Here is a 25,109-nt window from a genome sequence, read left to right as displayed (position 1 = left end):
TAGCCTCTAGAAAACTCCGCTGTACACTCATGAGAGAATGAGAATAAAAAAAGCAGAAAAGGTGTTACTTTATTAAGAAAATAGTTTTGACTTCATGGGTATCCTGAAAGAGCTTTGGGGATTTCAGTGGTCTCTGGACCATATTTTGAGAACCATTGTTAGAAAACACTGGACATGTCTTTTTTTTTTTTTTTTAAAGATTTTATTTATTTATTTGAGAGAGAATGAGAGCACAAGCAGGGGAAGTGGCAGGCAGAGGGAGAGGGAGAAGCAGGCTTCCTGACGAGCCGGGAGCCTGATGTGGGCTCAATCCCAGGACCCTGGGATCATGATCTGAACAGAAGGCAGACACTTAACTGACTGAGCTATCCAGGTGCCCCTGGACACGTTTTTTTTATCATTTTGAGAGGCTGAAGTTTGTTCCTAGTATATGTTATGAACCAGTGAACAAATTTTGGTTCTGGTTTTCTCATAAGTCATATTGGGATCAGGAACCAAGGTATGGACTTAGTGCCACCTGGTTAGGATGACTTAGTCAATTTTTGCTTCCCATCTTCTAACTCTAGGCTGGTTTTGGTTGTTTATGAGGTGGTTCCCCTGTATTGGATATGGCCAATACGGGATGGTGATTAGCTAGCTTACATTTACTTGTCACCACAATATATGACAATTGAATATTATTATTTGGTAGCTAATATTTATTATCACTTAGCAATACCAGGCATGATTTTAAGTGCTTTATTTTTATTACTTCACTTAATTCTCATTTCTCATAACAACCTGAAGAAAGTGTCTATTATGTTTCTTATAAACACAAATACAGAACATACATACACTTGTAGGAGTGCAATTTGATAGGACCTGTCAACTGAGCACTATGTTTTCTTGACCCTACTTGTGGAATTCTGACAAAAGTACAAATAACAGTGGCTGTACAAGGATATTTAGTATAGCAGTTTTATAATTAAAAAGGGAGAGAGAATTTTAATGTCCATTAATAGGGGACTGGTTAAGTTATGTAGCCATATTATAGAATAATGAACAGCTGTTCAGATGGAAGTAGATCCATTTTTATGGATTTGGATGGCTGTCTATGACACATTGCTAGGTGAATAAAGTTGTAGAACAATGTATATATTTTAAATAAATTTGTGTGTGTGTGTGTACTTGTGTGTATAGAAAAAGTTTGGAAGAACACCCCAGAATTCTAATATGATTACTTCTGGAGAATGGGACTTGGAGGAGGGAGGGAAGATATTCCTTTGTACCTTTTATATTTTGTATTTTTTCCCCCAATCAAGCGTGTATCCTTTTTTGTAATTAGAAATTTAAATAAACTTTGAGAAAGTCTTTCTTAGACTTTGTTTCATTTGAAATTGTATGAAATGGTGTGTGCTGCTTGGGATGAAGATGCCTTAGAAATGCTTGCCAGCTTAGGTCCATTTTTTCTTTTTTCTTTTTTTTAATTGTCAGTTGATTAGACTAAGTGAACCTCTTGATAGAAAGTTAGTTCATTGGCTGGCCAGTGGCTTTAGAATTTGAACTGAGAGAAGTAGAACTGTTCATAGTCCTCATGATAGTCTGCCTCTGCTCAAGCCTGGTATTTAACTTTTCCTTGGTATTCCTGAGACATCTCAGGATCCATTAATAACCTTTATTCATTTTCCCCTGTGAGCACACAAGATGACTCCATTTCTCAGCTTCCTTGCAGTTTGGGGCCCTGTGACTCATTTTTGGCCAATGGAGTGTGGGCTGGAGGTTAGACAAGCCATCTCTGGGTCTGCCATGAAACATCCTGTGCATTCTTCCTGCTCCCTCTTCCTTACCTTGAAGACTGGAGGCCATTGAGTGGAGTTGGAGAAACAAGCATGAGTCATGTTACGGAGGATAGCTGCTCTGGGGAATTGCATTTCGTGCATCAGAGTTAGTGGGAGCTAGAGATAAACCTCTGTTGAGTTAAGTCACTTAGAGCAGCCCTTCTTGAACTTTAATGTGCAAATAAATCACTCAAAGGTTTTGTTCAAGTGTGGATTGTGATTCAGTAAGGTCTGGGTGGGTGCGATTCTGCATTTCTAACAAGCTAAAGCTGTTGGTTTGCTGATCACACATGAGTAGCAAAGACTTAAGAAAGGGGTAAATTAAATGACATATAGGGGTGTCTGGGTGGCTCAATTGGTTAAGCAACCTGAGCAACTTCGGCTCAGGTCATGATCCCAGGGTCCTGGGATGGAGCCCCAAGTCAGGCTTCTTGCTCAGCAGGGAGTCTGCTTCTTCCTCTCCCTCTGCCTGCCGCTCCCCCTGCTTGTGCTCTCTCTCTCTCTCTCTGTCAGATACATAAAAATGAAATCTTTTAAAAAAATAAATGACATATAGCCCACTGTAAGTACTTAGTAAAAGCACTTATCAAATGGATATTACAGCGTCCTGAAATAGCACTGAATATGACGAAAAGGAACTAGGGACTGTACATTAATAACCAAGTGTTAAATTATTCCTAAGTACATGTATACTCTTTCACGTATCATGGACTGTAGTTTCGTATTATATGTGCAGAAAGTACATGAAATCAGAACCTGAAGTTATTTTTATTTTTTATTTATTTTTTAAAGATTTTATTAGAGAATGAGAGAGAATACGAGAGGGAGATGGGTCAGAGGGAGAAGCAGACTCCCCACTGAGCAGGGAGCCCGATGGGGGACTCGATCCCGGGACTCCAGGATCATGACCTGAGCTGAAGGCAGTTGCTTAACCAACTGAGTCACCCAGGCGCTCCTATTTTTATTTATTTTGTTTTTTTTTAAGATTTTATTTATTTGACAGAGAGAGACACAGCGAGAGAGGGAACACAAGCAGGGGGAGTGGGAGAGGGAGAAGCAGGCTTCCCGCAGAGCAGGGAGCCTGATGTGGGGCTCGATCCCAGGACCCTGGGATCATGACCTGAGCCGAAGGCAGATGCTTAACGACTGAGCCACCCAGGTGCCCCTTTATTTTTTAAATATTTTATTTATTTATTGAGAGAGAGAGCAGAGAGCGCAAATCGGGAGAGGGACAGAGGGAGAAGGAGAAGAGACTCTGTGCTGAGCAGGGAGCCTGATGCAGGACTCGATCCCAGGACCCCGAGATCATGACCTGAGTTAAAGTTTTACTGACTGAGCCACCCAGGCGCCACAGAATCTGGAGTTTTTTTAAAGATCATTTTGAATATAAACCATGATTTGGCTGTTTGTAATTGTTGCATGCTTCTCTAGCTACTTTCCTGGAAAAGTAACCTCTTCCCATTATAATTAAATTTTTTTTAATACTTTTGGAAATAATTTCAAATTTACAGAAAAGTTGCAAGAATAAGAATGGGACAAAAAAATCTGCATACCTTTTACCCAGATTAACATTTGACATCATTTACACACTCTCCTCCCTTCCTCCCTTAAGCCCCCATCTTTATCCACATATACACACTTCTTTCTGAATATGTAAGTTCCATATATCCTGGTACTTTATCCTAAATACTTTAATATGTATTCCCAACAATTAGGAAAGTTATACATATCTCATTAAATTTATACATACTTCATAAAGTTATACATACTTCATTAAATTTAACATTACCATAATACTTTACTGTCTGTATTTCAGTTTTGTCAAGTGACCCAATGTCACTTGTTCTTCATAGCATTTTCCCCCCTTTTATTTTTATTTATTTATTTATTTTTAAAGATTTTATTTATTTGAGAGAATGAGAGAGAGAGTGCACAAGACGGGGGAGTGGGAGAGGGAGAAGCAGACTCCTTGCTGAGCAGGGAGCCTGATGCGGGACTTGATCCAGGGACTCCAGGATCATGACCTGAGCCGAAGGCAGTTGCGTAACCAACTGAGCCACCCAGGTGCTCTCCCCCCTTTTAATACAGGATCCAATCTAGGGGTCAAGTATCGTATTTAATTGTATTATCTTTGGCCTTCTTTAATCTGGAACATTCTACAACTTTTCTTTGTCATATAACACTGACTTTACTTTTCCTTTTCCTTCCCTTTCTGTTTTAATAGAACTTTCTCAATTTTGGGTTTATCTGATGTTTCTTCATGGTTAGATTCAGGTTATGTGTTCTCAGCTGTGATGTTACATGTGTTGATGTAACTTCAGTGTATCCCATTTGGAGGTTCACAGTGTTTAGCTGCCTTTCATGGGTGGTGGTAATTGTGATCACCCGGTCAAGCTGTTGTCTTGTTTTCCCACTGTTCACAGTCCCTCATCTCCCAACTAATAATCTGTGGGAAGACATTTTAAGACCATGGACATATGTTGTTCATTAAAATTTCCTCTAGATTTAGAATCTATGGATGGTTCTTGATTGAATCTTTGGTATGATAAATGCTGGTTTTCCAACTACAGCACTCCCCCCACACTTAGCAGTTAGCATTCAGCTTAGCATTCTTTTTTTTTTTAAAGATTTTATTTATTCATTTGTGAGAGAGACAGAGAGAGAACAAGCAGGGGGAGAGGCAGAGGGAGAGGGAGAAGCGGACTCCCCGCTGAGCAAGGAGCCCGATGCGGAACTGGATCCCAGGACCCTGGTATCATGACCTGAGCCGAAGGCAGACGCTTAACCATCTGAGCCACCCAGGCGCCCTCAGCTTAGCATTCTACTGTAAGCAAGAGCCCATCCTTCTTCCTCATTATTTGTCTGTTTATTATCAGTATGGACTCATGAATTTCCACTTTTTTCCAGTGGTTTATAATTAGTTGTGTACTTATTTTGGTGCTCAGATTATCCCAGAATTTTTTAGTAGGAAAGCTTTGAAATTGGATCCTCTGTCCTGTAACATTTTTTTTTTTTTAAAGCATTTCCTTACTTTGTTGCATAACAGATGTTCTGGGCTCATCCTGTAATTAGCCTTTCCCAATCCTGGAATCAGTATTTCTCTGAGGATTTCTGGGCTCTTTAGTGAGGAATAATATTAGACACAAAGATCTGTTGCCAGGTGTGCTCACTGTTACTGTGGTGTCTTGGCTCTTTGACCTTTGTAGCAAAGTAGGAAATATGCAGGTTCATGAAAATGTGCATACGTATATATGTATATACATACATGAGTTCACACCAACACTGCCAAGTCAGATTTGTCTCCTTAGGGTTCTTTCTTGCCTTTCCTTGTTCCATAATTATATTTTTTCTGCCTTGGTGGCACTCTTACTAACATCATCATCAACTTATTTACTCATTTATTCAATTCTGTACATCATCTAAAATTGTTTAAGAATTGTTTTGTCTACATATTACCAAAAAAGCCCCTATTAGTACAGAATAGTTTGCAATGTCCCCTTCCCTGCTACTCTGCTGAAGACTGAAGACTGAGAGTGTATAGGTAAATACGGTGCTCATTCTGTATTCTTTTTACCTTTAGTGTATTTAGTGGTATTAGTTCGCAGTACAATTGAGTTCATTTGTTTTACTTTGCTTTGTTTTAAGATTTTCTTCCCCATTCTTACTGATTTAATTTTACATTTGGAATATGTAGAACATTCACGTGCTTCGCAAACTTGAACTATAAAAAAGAGAAGTGTCAGCCCCTCCCATCTCCATACTGTTCCCCATTGCACCCTCCCCCCCTTGCAGGTAGCCATGGTCATCATTTTCTGCTTTATCTTCTCTCTCTCTTTTATTGGTAAAAATAAGCACATATATGTGTTTTCTTATTTTCCGTTGATATACAAAAGGTAGCATACTGTATCTGCTCTTTTGTACTTGTTTTCTTCACTTAAAATATCTAGTGGAAATCACTCTGTATCGTATTTGTAGTGTCTTTTTCTTTTTTATAGCTCTATAATACTCTGTTTTGTGTATGTGCCATAGTTTCTAATTTCCTCTGCTTGGCCATTTATGTAATTTCTAGTATTTTGCAATTGTGAATAATGCTGTAATGAATAATCACCTCGCACTTATGTATTTTTGTTTTGTTGCAGGTGTATATTCATGTAAATTCCTGGAAGTGGGAGTGCTAAGTCAAAGTGTCAATACCTATGTGGGGTGGTACCATTTTACATCTCTGCTAGCAATGTGGAAGAGTGCTTGTTTCCCTCAGCTTTGTAGAGTGAGTGTATGGTTAAGTCTTTGAATTTTTACCAGTCTGATGGGCAAGAAGTGGTATCTCAGTATAGTTTCTTTCTTTTTTTCTTTTTTTAAGATTTTATTTATTTGACAGAGAAAGAGACAGTGAGAGAGGGAACACAAGCAAGGGGAGTGGGAGTGGGAGAAGCAGGCTTCCCACTGAGCAGGGAACCCGATGTGGGGCTCGATCCCAGGACCCTGGGATCATGACCTGAGCCGAAGGCAGACGCCTAATGACTGAGCCACCCAGGCGCCCCTCAGTATAGTTTCAATTTGAATTTAAGTTGTATTATCAGTAAGTTAAACATATTTTTTTTAAAACTTTATTTTAATTATTTATTTTTAAAAGACTATTATTTGAGAGAGTCAGCAAGTGAGAGAGAGCACGAGCAGTGGGGAGGAGCAGAGGGAGAAGAAGCAGAGTCCTACTGAGCAGGGAGCCCGACACGGGGTTCGATCCTGGGACTCTGGGATCATGACCTGAGCTGAAGGCAGATGCTTAACTGAGCCACCCAGGCACCCCTATTTTATTTTTTAAAAGATTTTATTTATTTCAGAGAGAGCACAAGCGTGAGTAGGGGTAGGGGTAGAGGGAAAAGCAGACTCCCTGCCCAGCAAGGAGCCCGATGTGGGGCTTGATTCCAGGATCATGACCCGAGTCGAAGGCAGACACTTAACCGACTGAGCCACCCAGGTTCCCCGGTATGATCTAATTTGATCATTTTCTAAATGGCTATTAGTCCTGTCACTGTTTATTAAAAAGATGAGAGCAAATCACTGAGACAAAATCAGTGTTTGTATTATAGATCATATACTAATTGGCTCTGACTCTGGGCTTTCTACTCTGTTTCATTGGTCTGTATACTCATATACTTGTATCACACTATTTCAGTTACAGAGAATTAGAGAATTTAATATCTGGGAATACTCATGTCATCTTCAGATAATGTAATCTTGTTTCTTTTTCGATTTTTATGCCTCTCATTGTTCTTTCCAGGGTAATATACTCTTGAGTAATGCCTCCAGAACAATGGTAAATAGTAGTGGAGGTAGTCGGCATTCTTGTAATGTTCGTGGTCTCCCTGGGGCTTACTTATTACATAAGGTTCTGGATTTAGGTCTGAGGGACATATATTTTATCATGTTAAGTGTATCCATCCGTTTCTATTTTCTCAAGAGTTTTTAATTAAGAATAGGTGTTGAATTCTGCCAAAGGTATTTTCATCATCTGTGGAGAGTCATGATTTTTTTTTGTCCTAGATTTATTAATGTCCCACTATAAATTTACTTGAGAGAGACTAGAGAACCAACTTGTATGTAAGTCTTCTTATATTTCAGTTTTGCTTGCTTAGGTAAAGAGCATCATTAAAATAAAACTGTGTTTCTGGTTAAGCGACTGCCTTTGGCTCAGGTCATGATCCTGGAGTCCCTGGATCGAGTCCTGCATTGGGCTCCCTGCTCGGCAGGGAGTCTGCTTCTCTCTCTGACCCTCCCCCCTCACATGTGCTCTCTCTCTCTCAGTCTCTCTCTCTCAAATAAATAAATAAAATCTTTAAAAAAAACTGTTTCAATGCGAAATTTTAATCAGTGGGGTGTTTATGCAAATTATTCCCCCAACCCCAGTCTTGTCTAAAATTTTTAAGTTTAAGCAAATAAAGGTGAAGTTTTAAATTTAAGATGCTAATAGAATCATGGGATAGAGTGTTTGAATTGGATTGTATCTCAGAAACAGTCTAATCTGTAACTTTTGCATAACGAGTTTATTTTTTTAAATTAGTTTTTTTTTTTAAAGATTTTATTTATTTATTTGACAGAGAGACACAGCAAGAGAGGGAACAGAAGCAGGGGGAGTGGGTGAGGGAGAAGCAGGCCTTCCGCTGAGCAGGGAGCCCGATGCGGGGCTCGATCCCAGGACCCTGGGATCATGACCTGAGCCAAAGGCAGACGCTTAACGACTGAGCCACCCAGGTGCCCCACGAGTTTATTTTTTTAAAAGACATGTAGACAGTAAACAAAGTAAACAATCACATCTTCACTTGTATCCAGTATTATCTTTCCTAGAACTGTTCCATTAAGTTCCAGTCTCTAAACATCTTAAATTTCAATAATCCTCTTCATCAGAGTCCATGACTTTTCTTCTGTTGAATTTAACTGTGGTTTTCTTTTCTGTTTTTTGGCTTACTTTTTCAAGGTTTTCTATTAAACCTTGTTCTGATACCTTCCCGCTTAGTTGTCCATATCTTGCCATCTGTATGAGGTAATTCTCTACTGCTTTAGTTTTTTCAGGCTTTACAAGTGCTAAGCTACTTAAATGGGCCCGGGCTGACTGATCCAGGACTTGGGCTAAGGTACTGTTTCTCATTTCTGCTTCCCTGTGTTTTGCTTCCTGTTGTGCAGCATCGCCAGGATCCCTATGCTTTGCCTGCAGTTCGGCCAGCCTCTGTTTCCTCAGAGCCTCCAGCTCCTCCTCCGCCATGGTGTGGCAGTCCAGGGTCGAGCCTAATCTGTAACTTTTGGACAAGAATAATCAATGGATGCTAAAATGAGTGGGTAAAAGTATGATTAGAAATAGGTATTTACAGTGGTGCCTGGGTGGCTCGTCATTTAAGCATCAGCCTTGGGTCAGGTCATGATCTCAGGGTTCTGGGATCGAGCCCCGCATCGGGCTCCCTGCTCAGCTGGGAGTCTGCTTCTCCCTCTGCCCCTCCCCCTGCTTGAGCTTTCTCTCTCAAATAAATAAGTAAATAAAATCTTAAAAAAAATAGATATTCACATAATTTTTAGTCTCCTTAGTAGATCCTTACTAAGTATAAGGGAAAAAATATAGTAAACTTCAACAGTAGATAAACTTGGCAGGCATCAGTTTAACCAGGTGAACAAAGGTAATAACTCTAATAATATGACATATTGACATGGTATACTTCCTGATACCCACTGAGCAGGACACAACATCCCTTCTCTGATGTATAGATATCAAAAATGTAACCTGAATTTAATCATGAGGAAACATCAGAGGAAACCAAATTGAGGGATAGTATACAATAACTAGGCATTACTCTGCAATTGAATCCAGGTGGTGAATGATAGATAGATTGAAGAACCTCTTCCAGATTAAAGGACACCAAGGAAGCATGAAAATTAAAGCATGCAAAGTATGTTCATGGATTAAAAATTGGACATTAGTGGGACAGTTGATGAAATTTGAATGAAGTCTATAGATTAGTTAATAATATTGAATCCCACTGTTAATTTGTTTTGCAGTTAATAAATTTATTAGATATGTTGAAGACTATACACTTACCAGATATTGCATTTTTTTTTTTAAGATTTTATTTATTTGTCAGAGACAGCACAAGCAGGGGGTAGCAGCAGGCAGAGGGAGAAGCAGACTCCCTGCTGAACAAGGAGCCCGATGTGGGACTCGATCCCAGGATCCTGGGATCATGACCTGAGCCGAAGGCAGACACTTAACCCACTGAGCCACCCAGGCGTCCTGAGATTACATATTTTTGAGTAATCAAGAACTGTTAAAAAATGTACCTTATATTAGATGGTAAAGGAAGTTTCAACAAATCTGAAGTAATAGCAGCTTTGTTCTCTGATTACAATGCAATAAAATTAGAAATTATTAGATTCAATGCTAATTTTTTGATTTTGATAATTGTTCTTTGATTATGTAAGATGTAAGCATCATATGATGTCCTTGTGAAGGACAAATGGAATTCTTTATTTCTTGCAATTTTTGTTATCAATCTGAAATTATTTCAAAATGAGAAGTTAAAAGCAATTAAAAGTTTTATCTTTTTGAGATAGATAATGGGTGAAATGACAGACTGAGGTTTGCTTTAAAGTAATGTAGTTGGGAGGTATTGGTGAGGGTATAGTTTGTATAAGATTAGCCATGTGTTGATAATTTTTGAAGCTGGTTGATGAATGTGTAGCGTTCCATCATACTATTCTCTACTTTTGGGAATGTTTCAAACTCTCTATGACAAAAGTAAAAGGAAAGAAAAGATAAAAGAACTGTCCTCAGGTGTCTGGTCATTCTTGACTAGTCATATTGAAGAATGAGGCACTAAAAAGTTTTAGGTTGAAAAAGAACAACTCTGGGTGTTTGTGCAGATTCTTGCCCAGTGGATGTCTATATATTTCGTCATTTGGTGTCTTCCAGCTGTCAGGGTTATTCTCTTGGACTGGTCAGTTTTTCTACAAAGAGCTTATATCTATTTGGGGTTGGATCAGAGAAGCAGAATCACTGAATGACAAAGGATAAGGATTACAGAGGTTAGACCTTACATAATTTGGGAATTGGTAAAGTTGCTGTTGTCTCTGAATTGTGTTGGCGCTGAAATCAGTGGAGCTGGCAGAAGGAGAAGCTGGATGTCACATTGGAGGTGGGGGGAAGCAAAAACACATTGGAATCCAGCCGGAACTAATGAGGACAACTTGAAACCTGTGTCTGTCTGTCACTCCCTTCCCCTCAATGACACCAGTGACCTGCAGAAATTGCTAATGCTCTTTGCCACAGAACTGTTCATGTACTGGGCCCCACAACTTGGAGAATGATTCAGGAAGAGATACCACGGGAGATGGAGGAGCAGAGGGCCTGGCTGCTAGCCCAGGCCAACAAGGCAAGCCATTAGGTAGTGACAGTATACACAGGCTGCAGCAGTACCTTGTACCCTACACAAGCCCTGCACACCCTACAGAAGAGGATGATGATGGTTGCTTCACTTCTGCCTTCCAAAGTGCACACATCTTTTTTGGCCAACCTTAATCCAGAGTCCTACAGAGAGGAAATTTTGGGAATTGTAGTTCTAGCTTGCTGTGTCAATAGACTACAGAAGACACTGCAGTTCATCCCTTGTCACACATGCATGCCTATTTAACCTTCCTTAACCATACTTGGCAATGATAGCAAGTTCATTCACCTAACCTGTGCACAACTGAAAGCACATGGTCATTCTCCAAGATCCATCTGTCTACGTTAGCCAAATCAAGTTAAATGAGGATGTGGGAGGAAGTCACCACCTTTGTATCTCTCACATCACTGATGGTGGCAGGAAGTCCTCCAGAAATGCAGTATTGGTTTTGGTTTACTGTTTAGGTAGGTAAAGGCAGTTCTAGTGGCTTCCGCATGCACTTTTATACCATGCTAGTCATTACTGTATGGGTAGGGAGTTAGAGGGGATTCTTTTTTTTATTTTTTATTTTATTATTATTTTTTAAATTTTATTTATTTATTTGAGAGAGAGAGAAACAGCATGAGAAGGGAGAGGGTCAGAGGGAGAAGCAGGCTCCCCGCTGAGCCGGGAGCCTGATGTGGGACTCGATCCCAGGACTCCGGGATCATGACCTGAGCCGAAGGCAGTCGCTTAACCAACTGAGCCACCCAGGCGCCCGGGGATTCTTTTTTTTAAGATTTTATTTATTTTAGAGAGAATCTCAAGCAGACTCCATGCTGAGCACTGAGCCCAAAGCAGGGCTAAATCCCATGACACAGATCATGACCTGAGCCGATATCAAGAGTCGGATGCCCTACTGACTGAGCCACCCAGGCGCCCCAAGAGAGGGGATTCTGTCAGTTGTTAAGGATGTCTGTTCCACCTGTGTGTTCCAGCAGAATTAACTGCACGGTGGATTTGGGACCTATTGGACCCACTTTCAGATAAATCTGAGCCAAATCTGCATTGATCCTCTGATTTCTGTAAGTTTGCTATTCCTGAAAGATTGGACCAAAATGGTATTTTGAGTCTTCAGGAATTCACTCTAGTTCAGAGCCAGTATCTAGTAATCCTTCCAAGGGCTGCTTATGTCCTCTTCCCCAGTACAAACTCATCCTTAATAAATGGCTGTTGATCTCTTGGGAAGCCTAGGTGGGAAACTTATAGTATCCATATTTGGCTCTGTGGTAGAATTCTTCTTCTTCTTTTTTTTTTTTTTAAAGATTTTATTTATTTATTTGAGAGAGAGAATGAGAGACAGAGAGCATGAGAGGGAGGAGGGTGAGAAGGAGAAGCAGACTCTCTGCTGAGCAGGGAGCCCGATGTGGGACTCGATCCCGGGACTCCAGGATCATGACCTGAGCCGAAGGCAGTCGCTTAACCAGCTGAGCCACCAGGCGCCCTGTGGTAGAATTCTTCTTAAGGGGATCCCTTCATTCCAGAGACTTGGTCTATGAAATGGCTCCAATCTGGGAATTGGTAGAGGAGCCACAACTTTACTTTTTTGGTGATTTAAATCATACTTTGAGTTTTTCCACTTAAACTAACTAAGACTTCAATAGATTACCCATCTGTTTCAGTTCTAGGGGCACTGATTTCTTAGCCAATGTCAGAGATCTCTGCAATTCAAACCTTTCTGGTTACTGTTTTGGCTGCCATTATGGTATTCATTCCCACCTTGTCTTTGGTAATTAAGTGCTGCCACTTGGTCCCTGCCAGCACAGGATCCGATCATCTGCTCAATTTAGGGAGTCAGTTTGATGGCAGGAGTTACCACTTTTATTCCTGGCCTATGAAGGGTAGCCATCCCAGAGCTCTTAAAGGAGGCCAGGGTTCCTCTCATGAATATATTTCTCTTAGCTTGGTGAATGGAATGTTTTCTGGATCCTCCCAGGGATATGGTTAAGGGTAAGCAGGTCTAACATATTGAGCCCACTCAGCATTCTGATATCCTTAAGCCATCAGGAAGACCTCAGTACCCAAAGAAGTTTAGATGTTTCACCTTCATTTAGTGTAGGTCACCTTTAGGTCCAGCTTTCAGTAAACCAACCAAGCAAACTGTTAGGCGTTCCTAGCTGCTTGAGCCAACCTGTTGAATCCACAATTTCTGCTTAGCACACCCATAGCAATAAATTCAGCCTAATCCAGCATTATCTTCCACCTGAATCCAACACTCCAACACTCTTAGGATCCTTTCCCATATGTGTTCCTCAAGTTTTTGTTGATATAAATTGGCAAAATCTTGCAATTCTTTTGGTGTGTAATGAATCTCCTAATGGGTTGCACTCTTTTTTTTTTTTCCAAAGATTTTATTCATCTGTCTGAGAGCATGCAGAAGCAGGGGTGGGGGCAGAGGGAGAGGGAGAAGCAGGTGTGGGGCTCAATCCCAGGACCCTGAAATCATGACCTCAGCCAAAGGCAGATGCCTAACCAACTGAGCCACCCAGGTGCCCGCAGTTTTTTTTTGTTTTTCTTTTTTAAGATTAATTTTAGAGAGCACATGCACAAGCAGTGGGGAGGGACAGAGGGAGAGGGAAAAATCTTAAGCAGACTCCCTGCTGAGGGTAGAGCCTGACTTGGGACTTGATCTCACAACCCTGAAATCATGACCTGAGCTGAAATCAAGAGTTGGATGTGTAACTGTGCCAATCCGGTGCCCCAATGGGTCATAGTTTTCTGCTTTATTCTTTGGGATCTGCTAGGACTTGAGTCTGGTCATAGATCTAACGCACTGAGAGATGGTGAAGGTAGTTCCACAGCAGGTCCTTCACAGGGCACTTACCATAGGGGGAAGACCATTGCAGGTTCTTTAGGCAAAGGGAGACCACCCTCTTCAGAGTGTTTTTAGTGGTATAGGAAATTCAACAGAATTTAGGAGTTCAAGGCATCAGGTTTCATGGGTTTGCATCCCAAATTTAGGGTCCCATTCCTTACCAATCAGTTTCCTAACTTTAAGAGTTAAAACATGAGTTTGGAAATGCAGTTTACATTATCCTCAGTTCTTGGTACACCAAGTGTGGTCTGGGGATCAGCAGCATCATTATCAATGGGAGCTTGTTAGCCTTGCAGAGTTTTGTGCTGCAGCACAAACTTATGGAATCAACATACATTTGCTGCTTATAATTTCAGGATATTTGGGGGCGCCTGGGTGGCTCAGTCGGTTAGGCGACTGCCTTCGGCTCAGGTCATGATCCCCGGGGTCCTGGGATCAAGCCCCATGTCCGGCTCCCTGCTAAGTGGAGAGTCTGCTTCTCCCTCTCCCTCTACCTGCCTCTCTGCCTACTTGTGCTCTCTTTCTGTCAAATAAATAAATAAAATCTTAAAAAAAAAAAAAATAATTTCAGGATATTTGTGTAACTTGTGTATTTACATTAAATGGATGAATGGGTTTCTGTAAGTGTTTAGTTCTCAGCAGTCCAGGTATTTGATAAATATTTCCTTTGATTTTTTTTTGGATGCTATGATTTGGTTTCATATTTAATTCTGTAAATGCTACATCTAAAATTTTTGTCTATTAAGTTTTAGATGATTTCCCCTTTCCATTTGGGGGTTCCCCATTTAGACTCTAAATTAGATGTGATGCTCCCTCTGGTGGACAATGGGGTTAAAAGCACACAGACATTTTTCAGTATAGTTACTTTGTTTTCAGCTATTAAAACTCAGTTTCTCAGAGTGATCATCTTCATGAACGTCCTTTCCAAACTATTCTCAACTTCTGACATTTACCATAGCTTTTGTTTTGAATTTGAACCAGAAAATCAAAATTTTGTCATAAATATCTATATAAAACTCACCATAATGAGAGAACAACTGGGCAAATTGATATGGTAACAGTGCCTTAATAATGACTACGTTATTCACGTTAAAAGCAAAAACTCATGTTTGAAACTAGTAGTCAATTGAATTTGTGACGATTTGGGGGAGAATTGTGCCTATCGATCTATATTTACAATGGGATTTATTACTACAAAATATTTTATACAGTGAACCCCCCTTAAATTTTGAATAGGGGTGCCTGGGTGGCTCAGTCGTTAAGCGTCTGCCTTCGGCTCAGGTCTTGATCCCGGGGTTCTGGGATCGAGCCCCGCATTGGGCTCCCTGCTCGGCAGGAAGCCTGCTTCTCCCACTCCCCCTGCTTGTGTTCCTGCTCTCGCTATCTCTCTGTCAAATAAATAAAATATTAAAAAAAATTTTCTTGTAATAATTACTTGTTAGGATAAAAATAATAAATGTGATTGTGTGGAATAACCTTGTCTATTCTGTCTTGTTCTAATCTTAGAACTCAAATGGTTGCTTTCGCCGCAGCTAGCTATATTTCTGAACAGTTCCTGAAAAGGCACATAACTCATTTGATAAACATCTTAGACAGTTTATTTTAGAAGTAAAAATTGAGGGGAACCTGGGTGGCTTAGTTGGTTAAGCATTGGAGTCTTGATCTCAGCTCAGGTGTTGTGAGTTCGAGCCCTGCTTTGGGCCCTGTGCCGGGCATGGAGCCTACATTTAAAGTCGACAAAGTCATTATTGTTTAAATACAGTAAAATAAAAAAGTATCCTTTTTAAAGTTAACTTGTTGCCATTTTATTTTACACATGGCCTATTCATGTTTAATTTTGAGCATTTAAGGGTATTTATAGTTCTAGGTTAATAGTGATTTTTTAAAAAGATTTTATCTATTTATTTGATAGGGAGAGAGAGAGAGCACAAGCAGGGGGATCGGCAGACGGGGAGATGAGAAGCAGGCTCCCCGCTGAGCAGGGAGCCTAATGCAGGGCTAGATCCCAGGACCTGGCATCATGACCCGAGCTGAAGGCAGACCCGACTGAGCTACCCAGGCCCCCTCTGACTTTTTTATTCATTAGTTCGGTTGAGAATCATAATGTTAGGAAGTACCCTGTTTTTTATTGTTTTGGTTTTGTTGTTAGTCTTTGAGTCAAAAATAACCAAATGAGGGGGAAAAGTTTGATCAATAGATATAACTTCATAAAAGTAAAAAATATCTGTATGTCAAAGAACTGACTTAAATGGAGAAGCCAAGAAACTGAGGAAAATATTCGCAACATAAAAGGGCACATATCCTTAATACATAGAAATCATTTATAACTTGAAAGAAAACAGCTTACTTATGAAGGACTCCCTGCTTTCTGGGACTTTTTTCCTCTTTGTATAGTTCTGATCTTTAGATTTTTGTAACCTGAGAGAGATTCTCTTCTGATTCATTGGTTCTCAATGTTGGCTACACTTGGAAGCACCTGGGGAGCGTTAAAAAATACTAGTGCAAGGTTCCCACCCAGAGATCTGATTTAATTGGTTCAGAGTGTGCTTGAATGTGGAAATTTTAAAAGCTCCCTAGGTTATTTTAATGTGCAGTCTGGTTTGACAATGATTATCTTTCTTTTTCATCCTAATTGACCCCCTCCTTTGCAACTTTATATTCAAGGGCTAAGGTGAACTTGCTACAGCTGGGTTTGTTCAGGCTACTTATGATACCCGTAAATAGTTCTGCATGTTGAATTTCAAACTGGACATTCACATTAACATGTTCTGTTCACATTTAAATGACTGTCATATGTAGGGCAGGCACATATTAAATCAAATTTTTAATTGGAATAGTTGTGATGTTTCTCACAAATTTGATATCAAAATTTAATTTTTTTTGATTTTTTAATTTTATTTTATGTTAATAACCATACATTACATCATTAGTTTTTTTGTTATTATGTTATGTTAATCACCATACATTGCATCATTAGTTTTTGATGTAGGGTTCCATGATTCATTGCACATAACACCCAGTGCTCCATTCAGTACATGCCCTCTTTAATACCCAACACCAGGCTAACCCATCCCTCCCCAGAACCCTCAGTTTGTTTCTCAGAGTCCATAGTCCCACATGGTTCATCTGCCCCTCCAATTTCCCCCCCTTCATTTTTCCCTTCCTACTATTTTCTTTTTTTTAACATATAAATAGCATTATTTACTTCAGAGGTACAGGTCTGTGATTGAACAGTCTTACACAATTCACAGCGCTCACCATAGCACATATCCTCCCAATGTCTATCACCCAGCCACCCCATCCCTCCTACCCCCCACCACTCCAGCAACCCTTAGTTTGTTTCCTGAGATTAAGAATTCCTCATATCAGTGAGGTCATATGATACATGTCTTTCTCTGATTGACTTATTTTGCTCAGCATAATACCCTCCAGTTACATCCACGTTGTTGCAGATGGCAAGATTTCATTCCTTTTGATGGCTGCATAATATTCCTGTGTGTGTGTGTGTGTGTGTGTGTGTGTGTGTGTGTGTGTGTGTGTGTACCACATCTTCTTTATCCATTCATCTGTCGATGGACATCTTGGCTCTTTCCATAGTTTGGCTAGTGTGGACACTGCTGCTATAAACATCGGGGTGGGGCGCCTGAGTGGCTCAGATGGTTAAGCGTCTGCCTTCGGCTCAGGTCATGATCCCAGGGTCCTGGGATCGAGTCCCACATCGGGCTCCCTGCTCCTTGGGAGCCTGCTTCTCCCTCTGCTTCTCTCTCTCTCTCTCTCTCTGTCTCTCATGAATAAATAAATAAAATCTTTAAAAAAAAAAAAAAACATCGGGGTGCATGTACCCCTTCGCATCCCTACATTTGTATCTTTAGGGTAAATACCCAGTACTGCAATTGCTGGGTCATATGGTAGCACTATATTCAACTTTTTGAGGAACCTCCATACTGTTTTCCAGAGTGGCTGCACCAGCTTGCATTCCCACCAACAGTGTAAGAGGGTTCCCCTTTCTCCGCATCCCCGCCAATATCTGTCGTTTCCTGACGTTTTAATTTTAGCCATTCTGACTGGTGTGAGGTGGTATCTCATTGAGGTTTTGATTTGTATTTCCCTGATGTCGAGTGATGTTGAGCACTTTTTCATGTGTCTGTTGGCCATTTGGATGTCTTCTTTGCAGAAATGACTGTTCATGTCTTCTGCCCATTTCTTGATTGGATTATTTGTTCTTTGGGTGTTGAGTTTGATCAGTTTTTTATAGATTTTGGATACTAGCCCTTTATCTGATAGGTCATTTGCAAATATTTTCTCCCATTCTGTTGGTTGTCTTTTGGTTTTGTTGATTGTTTCCTTTGCTGTGCAAAAGCTTTTTATCTTGATGAAGTCCCAATAGTTCATTTTTGCCCTTGCTCTGCTTGCCTTTGGTGGTTTCCAGGAAGAAGTTGCGGCTGAGGTCGAAGAGATTGCTGCCTGTGTTCTCCTTTTGATGGAGTCCTGTCTCACATTTAGGTCTTTCACCCATTTTGAGTCTATTTTTGTGTGTGGTTTAAGGAAATGGTCCAGTTTCATTCTTCTGGATGTGGCTGTCCAATTTTCCCAACACCATTTGTTGAAGAGACTGCTTTTTTCCATTGGACATTCTTTCCTGCTTTGTCGAAGATTAGTTGACCATAGAGTCGAGGGTCCATTTCTGGGCTCTGTATTCTGTTCCATTGATTTTTGTGTTTGTTTGTGTGCCAGTACCATACTGTCTTGATGATTACAGCTTTGTAATGGAGCTTGAAGTCTGGAATTGTGATGCCACCAGCTTTGCTTTTCTTTTTCAACATTTCTCTGGCTATTCGGGGTCTTTTCTGGTTCCATACAAATTTTAGGATTATTCAATTTCTTTGAAAAAAATGGATGGTATTTTGATAGGGATTGCATTGAATGTGTAGATTGCTCCAGGTAGCCTTGACATCTTCACAATATTTGTTCTTCCAATCCATGAGTATGGAACGTTTTTCCATTTCTTTGTCTTCCTCAATTTCTTTCATGAGCATTTTATAGTTTTCTGCGTACAGATTCTTTGCCTCTTTGGTTAGATTTATTCCTAGGTATCTTACGGTTTTGGGTGCAATTGTAAAGGGATCAACTCCTTAGTTTCTCTTTCTTCTGTCTTGTTGTTGGTGTATAGGAATGCCACTGATTTCTGTGCATTGATTTTATATCCTGCCACTTGACTGAATTCCTGTATGAGTTCTAGCAGTTTTGGGGTGGAGTCTTTTGGGTTTTCCACATAAAGTATATCATCTGCAAAGAGTGAGAGTTTGACTTCTTCTTTGCCGATTTGGATGCCTTTGATTTCTTTTTGTCGTCTGATTCCTGTGGCTAGGACTTCTAGTACTATGTTGAATAGCAGTGGTGATAGTGGACATCCCTGCCGTGTTCCTGACCTTAGGGGGAAACGCTCTCAGTTTTTCCACATTGAGAATGATATTCGCTGTGGGTTTTTCATAGATGGCTTTATGATACTGAGGTATGTACCTACCCTCTATCCTTATACTCTGAAGAGTTTTGATCAAGAAAGGATGCTGTACTTTGTCAAATGCTTTTTATGCATCTATTGAGGGGATCTTATGGTTCTTGTTCTTTCTTTTATTAATGTATTGTATCACATTGATTGATTTGTGGATGTTGAACCAACCTTGCAGCCCAGGAATAAATCCCACTTGGTTTTGGTGAATAATCCTTTTAATGTACTGTTGGATCCTATTGGCTAGTATTTTGGTGAGAATTTTTGCATCCGTGTTCATCAGGGATATTGGTCTGTAATTCTCCTTTTTGATGGGTCTTTGTCTGGTTTTGGGATCAAGGTGATGGTGGCCTCTTAAAATGAGTTTGGAAGTTTTCCTTCCATTTATATTTTTTGGAATAGTTTCAGAAGAATAGGTATTAATTTTTCTTTAAATGTTTGGTTAGAATTCCCCTGGGAAGCCATCTGGCCCTGGGCTCTTGTTTCTTGGGAGATTTTTGATTACTGCCTTCAATTTCCTTAGTGGTTATAGGTCTGTTCAGGTTTTCTGTTTCTTCCTGGTTCAGTTTCGGTAGTTTATACATCTCTAGGAATGCATCCATTTCTTCCAGGTTATCTAATTTCCTGGCATATAGTTGCTCATAATATGTTCTTATAATTGTATTTCTTTGGTGTTGGTTGTGATCTCTTTCATTCGTGATTTTATTTATTTGGGTCCTTTCTCTTTTCTTTTTGATAAATCTGGCCAGGAGTTTATCAGTCTTATTAATTCTTTCAAAGAACCAGCTCCTAGTTTCGTTGATCTGTTCTACTGTTCTTTTGGTTTCTATTTCATTGATTTCTGCTCTGATCTTTATTATTTTTCTTCTCCTGCTGGATTTAGGCTTTATTTGCTGTTATTTCTCCAGCTCCTTTAGGTGTAGGGTTAGGTTGTATACTTGAGACCTTTCTTGTTTCTTGAGAAAGGCTTGTATTGCTATATACTTTCCTCTTAGGACTGCCTTTGCTGCATCCCAAAGATTTTGAATAGTTGTGTTTTCATTTTCATTGGTTTCCATGAATTTTTAAAATTCTTCTTTAATTTCCTGGTTGACCCATTCATTCTTTAGTAGGATGCACTTTAGCCTCCATGTATTTGAGTTCTTTCCAACTTTCCTCTTGTGATTGAGTTCTGGTTTCAAAGCATGGTCCGAAAATATGCAGGCAATGATCCCAATCTTTTGGTACCGGTGGAGACCTGATTTGTGACCTAGGGTGTGATCTATTCTGGAGAATGTTCCATGGGCACTAGAGAAGAATGTGTATTCTGTTGCTTTGGAATGGAATGTTCTGAATATATCTGTGAAGTCCATTTGGTCCATTGTGTCATTTATTTATTTTTTTTAAGTTTTTTTTTTTTAATTCATTTGAGACAGGGATAGAGAGAGAACATGAGCAGGGGGAGAAGCAGAGGGAGGGGGAGAAACAGGCTCCCCACTGAGCAGGGAGTCTCATGGGGCTCCATCCCAGGACCCTGGGATCATGATCTGAGCCAAAGGCAGACGCTTAACCATCTGAGCCACCCAGGCGCCCCCAGTGTGTCTTTTAAAGTCTTTATTTCCTTGTTGATCTTTTGCTTAGGTGATCTGTGCATTTCAGTGAGGGGGTTGTTAAAGTCCCCTACTATTATTTCATTGTTGTCGATGTGTTTCTTTGCTTTTGTTATTAATTGGCTTATATAATTTGCTGCTCCCATGTTAGGGGCATAGATATTTACAATTGTTAGATCTTCTTGTTGGATAGACCCTTTAGGATATAGTGTCCTTCCTCATCTCTTATTATAGTGTTTGGTTTAAAATCTAATTTGTCTGATATAAGGATTGCCACCCCAGCTTTCTTTTGGTGTCCATTAGCATGGTAAATCGTTTTCCACCCCCTCACTTTCAATCTGGGGGGGTCTTTGGGTCTAAAATGAGTCTCTTGCGGACAGCATATCGATGGGTCTTGTTTTTTTATCCAAACTGCTATCCTGTGTCTTTTGATTGGGGCATTTAGCCCATTTACATTCAGGGTAACTATTGAAAAATATGAATTTAGTGCCATTGTATTGCCTGTAAGGTGACTGTTACTGTATATTGTCTGTGTTCCTTTCTGGTCTCTGTTACTTTTAGGCTCTCTCCTTGCTTAGAGGACCCCTTTCAATATTTCTTGTAGGGCTGTTTCTGTGTTTGCAAATTCCTTTAGTTTTTGTTTGTCCTGGAAGGTTTTTACCTCTCCTTCTATTTTCAATGACAGTCTAACTGGATATAGTATTCTTGGCTGTGTATTTTTCTCATTTAGTGCTCTGGTTATATCATGCCAGTCCTTTCTGGCCTGCCCGGTCTCTGTGAATAGGTCTGTTGCCAATCTAATGTTTCTACCATTGTAGGTTACAGATCTCTTGTCCCGAGCTGCTTTCAGGATTTTCTCTTTGTCTCTGAGACTCTTTAGTTTTACTATTAGATGTTGGAGTGTTGAATTATTTTTATTGATTTTGAGGGGGGTTCTCTGTGCCTCCTGGGTTTTGATGCCTGTTTCCTCCAGGCATCAAAATAGGGAAGTTCTCTGCTATAATTTGCTCCAATGTACCTTCTGCCCCTCTCTCTCTTTCTTCTTCTGGGATCCCAATTATTCTAATATTGTTTCGTCTTATGGTATCACTTATCTCTCGAATTCTGCCCTTGTGATCCAGTGGTTGTTTCTCTCTCTTTTTCTCAGCTTCTTTATTTTCCATCATTTGGTCTTCTATATCACTAATTCTCTCTTCTGCCTCATTTATCCTAGCAGTTAGAGCCTCCATTTTTGATTGCACCTCATTAATAGCCTTTTTGATTTAGACTTGGTTAGATTTTAGTTCTTTTATTTCTCCAGAAAGGTTTTCTCTAATAACTTCCACGATTTTTTCAAGCCCAGCTAGTATCTTTATAATCGTCATTCTGAACTCTAGTTCTGACATCTTACTAATGTCCGTATTTGTTAGGTCCTTGGCCGTCAGTACTGCCTCTTGTTCTTTTCTTTGAGGTGATTTTTTCCATCTTGTCTTTTTGTCCAAAGGAGAATAGATGAATGAGAGAACAAAATGGTAACAGGGTAACAGTGACCCCAGAAAAATATACACTAAACAAAATAGAAGAGACCTGAAATCAGGGGAAAAGAAAGGGAAAGAAAGAAAAAAGAAAGAAAAAGAAAAAGATTTAAAAAAAAAGTATATGATCAAATATGATCAGGCTGGTGAATAGATCAATGCCACACACTAGATTTTGGGCATATTTTGGTCTGTTAGAAGAAACTGCCTCCCAAAATTTTAAAGAAGGGAAAGCTTATATATGTACAAAAATAAGGGTAGATACGATGAAGGGATGGAATATTACTGTAAAGATGAACATTATAAAAGATTTTATAAAAGGAATTGATAAGTTGGTTGAAAAAAGAAAAGGGAAATTAAAAAATAAAAAAGGGAGAGAATGTGATCAGGGAGGAGACTAGAACAAAGCCATACACTAGAGATTTAGGGTATGTTTTAGTCTGTTAGATGAAACTGTATCCCAAAATTTTAAAGAGAGAGCAACTTATATATATACCAAAAATAAGGTTAACTACTGAAGGGGTAGAATATGACTCTAAAAATGAAAAATAAAAAAGATTTTTTTTATAGATTTTATTTATTTATTCATGAGAGACAGAGGGAGAGAGAGAGAGAGAAGCAGAGGGAGAAGCAGGCTCCCAAGGAGCAGGGAGCCTGATGCGGGACTCGATCCCAGGACCCTGGGATCATGACCTGAGCCAAAGGCAGATGCTGAACCATCTGAGCCACCCAGGCGCCCAATAAAAAAGATTTTTAAAAAAGATTTTTAAAAAAGATTTTTAAGAAAGGGATTGGTTGAAAAAGGGGAAAAGAAAAATTTAAAAAAAAGAAAAAAGAAAATTAAAAAAAAATTAACTTTGAAAGACTAAAGAATCAGGGGGAGAAAAGCCATGAATTCTATGTGCAGTATTCCCCTGGCGCGGGAGTTCAGCCGTTCTCATTGATCAGTAAACTTGGTCTTGGCTGGCTGTTCGTGCTGATCTTCTGCGGGAGGGGCCTGTTGCCGTGGTTCCCAGATGTCTTTGCCGGAGGCAGAATTGCCCCGCCCTTGCCGGTCCAGGCCAAGTAATCTGCTCAGGTTTGCTCTCCGGAGCTTTTGTTCCCTGCAAGCTTTCCGAACGGCTTTGGAGGACGAGAATGCAAATGGCGGCCTCCCAATCCGCCCCAGAGGAGCCGAGAACTCGGGGACCCGCTCCTCAGTGTGCCCCCAGAGAAAAGCAGTCAATCACTCCCGTCTCCCCGGCCTCCAGCTGGACTCTGTGCTCACCCGGCCTGTGACCAAGCATTTCTATCTCTGGCACCCGACTCGGTGTGGAGTCTCCAAAACCAGCAGATCCCTGCCGTGTGCTCCCGCGCCACTCCTCCCGGGGAAGGATGCGGAGTCTCCCCAGATCTGCCACTTGTTGGGTCCCTGCTGGAAGAGCAGTGGCCCGACTGTGCCGTGGATCATGGTTTATGGCAACCCTGAGCTGAGAGCCCCCGCCTCGGCTCCATCTCTGCAGCCGGCTTCCCGGCTCCAATACCTGAGAGCTCTGACGCATCCGGCACTCCCGGTCTTTCTGTGACCCTGAGGGTCCTGAGACCACACTGTCCCAGCAAGGGTTCCACTCCCTGCTTAGCCACTGGAGCACCATCCCTCAGCGGAGCTGACTTCTAAAAGTTCCGATTTTGTGCCCCGCTGCTCTGTCACTTGCTGGTAGTGGCCGACGGAGGCCCCCTCTCCCGCGGTCTTTCTTCCCGAATGTCACCTCGGATTCACTTCACTGCATGTCTTACCGTCCAGAAAGTGGTCGATTTTCTGTTCAGAGTTGCTGCTGTTCTTTTCTTCGATCTCCTGTTGAGTTCGTAGGTGTTCAGAATGGTTTGATCCCTATCTGGCTTAATTCCTGGGACCGGCGAAATCTAGGTCTCCTACTCCTCCACCATCTTGATCCTTACCAAAATTTAATTCTTACTAGCATTTTTCAGTTACTGTGTTTACCCTTTGTTAGGAAGCAGGTGTTAACTAGAAAGATTTATGTTGTACAGGTGATCAAGAATAGAATGCTTAGATATTTAAGTAATGGTTTCTCTGGGCAATTTAATTTCAGTTTTTTTTCTACTGAATAAGAGATACTTTGTTTAGGTGCTGAAATCGTAACCACCTTACAGAAGACTTAGCGTGTATGAATAAGTTGGTTTTCACTTTTTGTGAAAGTTTACTTGCAGAATTTTGAAAAATATCCAGATTTCTGGGCCACATCTTTAAACTCTACAGGTGAGTCTGATGCATAGTCTGAGTTGAGAACCATTGGGTATGAAAAAAAACAGGATAAAGTGAAAATCATTGGCACAGTTAATGACTGTGGGACTAATGTGGACATGTATATAGATTCTCTGGTGGACCATTTGACTGTATCAGAGTGTTGTTTATGTTATAGGGAAGGTTATAAGAGGTAAGGCTGGAATCGATTGTGGAATACAGAGGCCTTGACGACCAGGCTAAAGAATGTGAACCTCAGGAGCACCTGGGTGGCTCACTCAGTTGGTTAAGTGTCTGCATTCTGCTCAGGTCATGATCCCGGGGTCCTGGGATGGAACCCTGCATCGGGTTTCCTGCTCCTCGGGGAGTCTGCTTCTCCCTCTGCACCCCCCCTCCCGCTCGTGCTCTCTCTCTCAAATGAATAAAAATCTTTAAAGAGAATGTGAATTTTATTTTGTAGGTATTGAGCGCATAATAATTTTGAGTAGCAGTACAAAGTGCACGGAATTCTTGGAGATTAGTGCAGCAATATGATTTTGTGAACGTGCTTGAGGAGAGATGTGGGAAGACTGAAGATGGGGATTCCAGTTAAGAGAGAATTTTCTTTGTTCTGGGTGTGAAGCAGGGAAGGCCTGAGTTAGGGAGATGGCGGTAGCC

At 40.6% G+C, this 25,109-nt stretch overlaps 2 protein-coding genes across 5 annotated transcripts in view; one reads left to right on the top strand and one right to left on the bottom strand.

Annotated features, from left to right (window-relative positions):
• SMYD3 (SET and MYND domain containing 3) overlaps positions 1 to 25,109 on the top strand; it is a 707,320-nt gene that overhangs the window by 8,374 nt on the left and 673,837 nt on the right. The gene's annotated exons all lie outside the window — the stretch shown is intronic.
• On the bottom strand, positions 8,203 to 8,786 carry LOC113933269 (programmed cell death protein 5-like). Its single transcript, XM_035722416.1, has one exon. The coding sequence runs from the start codon at positions 8,575 to 8,577 to the stop codon at positions 8,203 to 8,205; it is 375 nt and encodes a 124-aa protein (XP_035578309.1). The 5' UTR covers positions 8,578 to 8,786.

This window comes from Zalophus californianus, chromosome 10, assembly GCF_009762305.2.
Source record: "Zalophus californianus isolate mZalCal1 chromosome 10, mZalCal1.pri.v2, whole genome shotgun sequence".
Classification (NCBI taxonomy): Eukaryota; Metazoa; Chordata; class Mammalia; order Carnivora; family Otariidae; genus Zalophus; species Zalophus californianus.
This window is presented reverse-complemented; position numbering and strand designations above follow the sequence as displayed.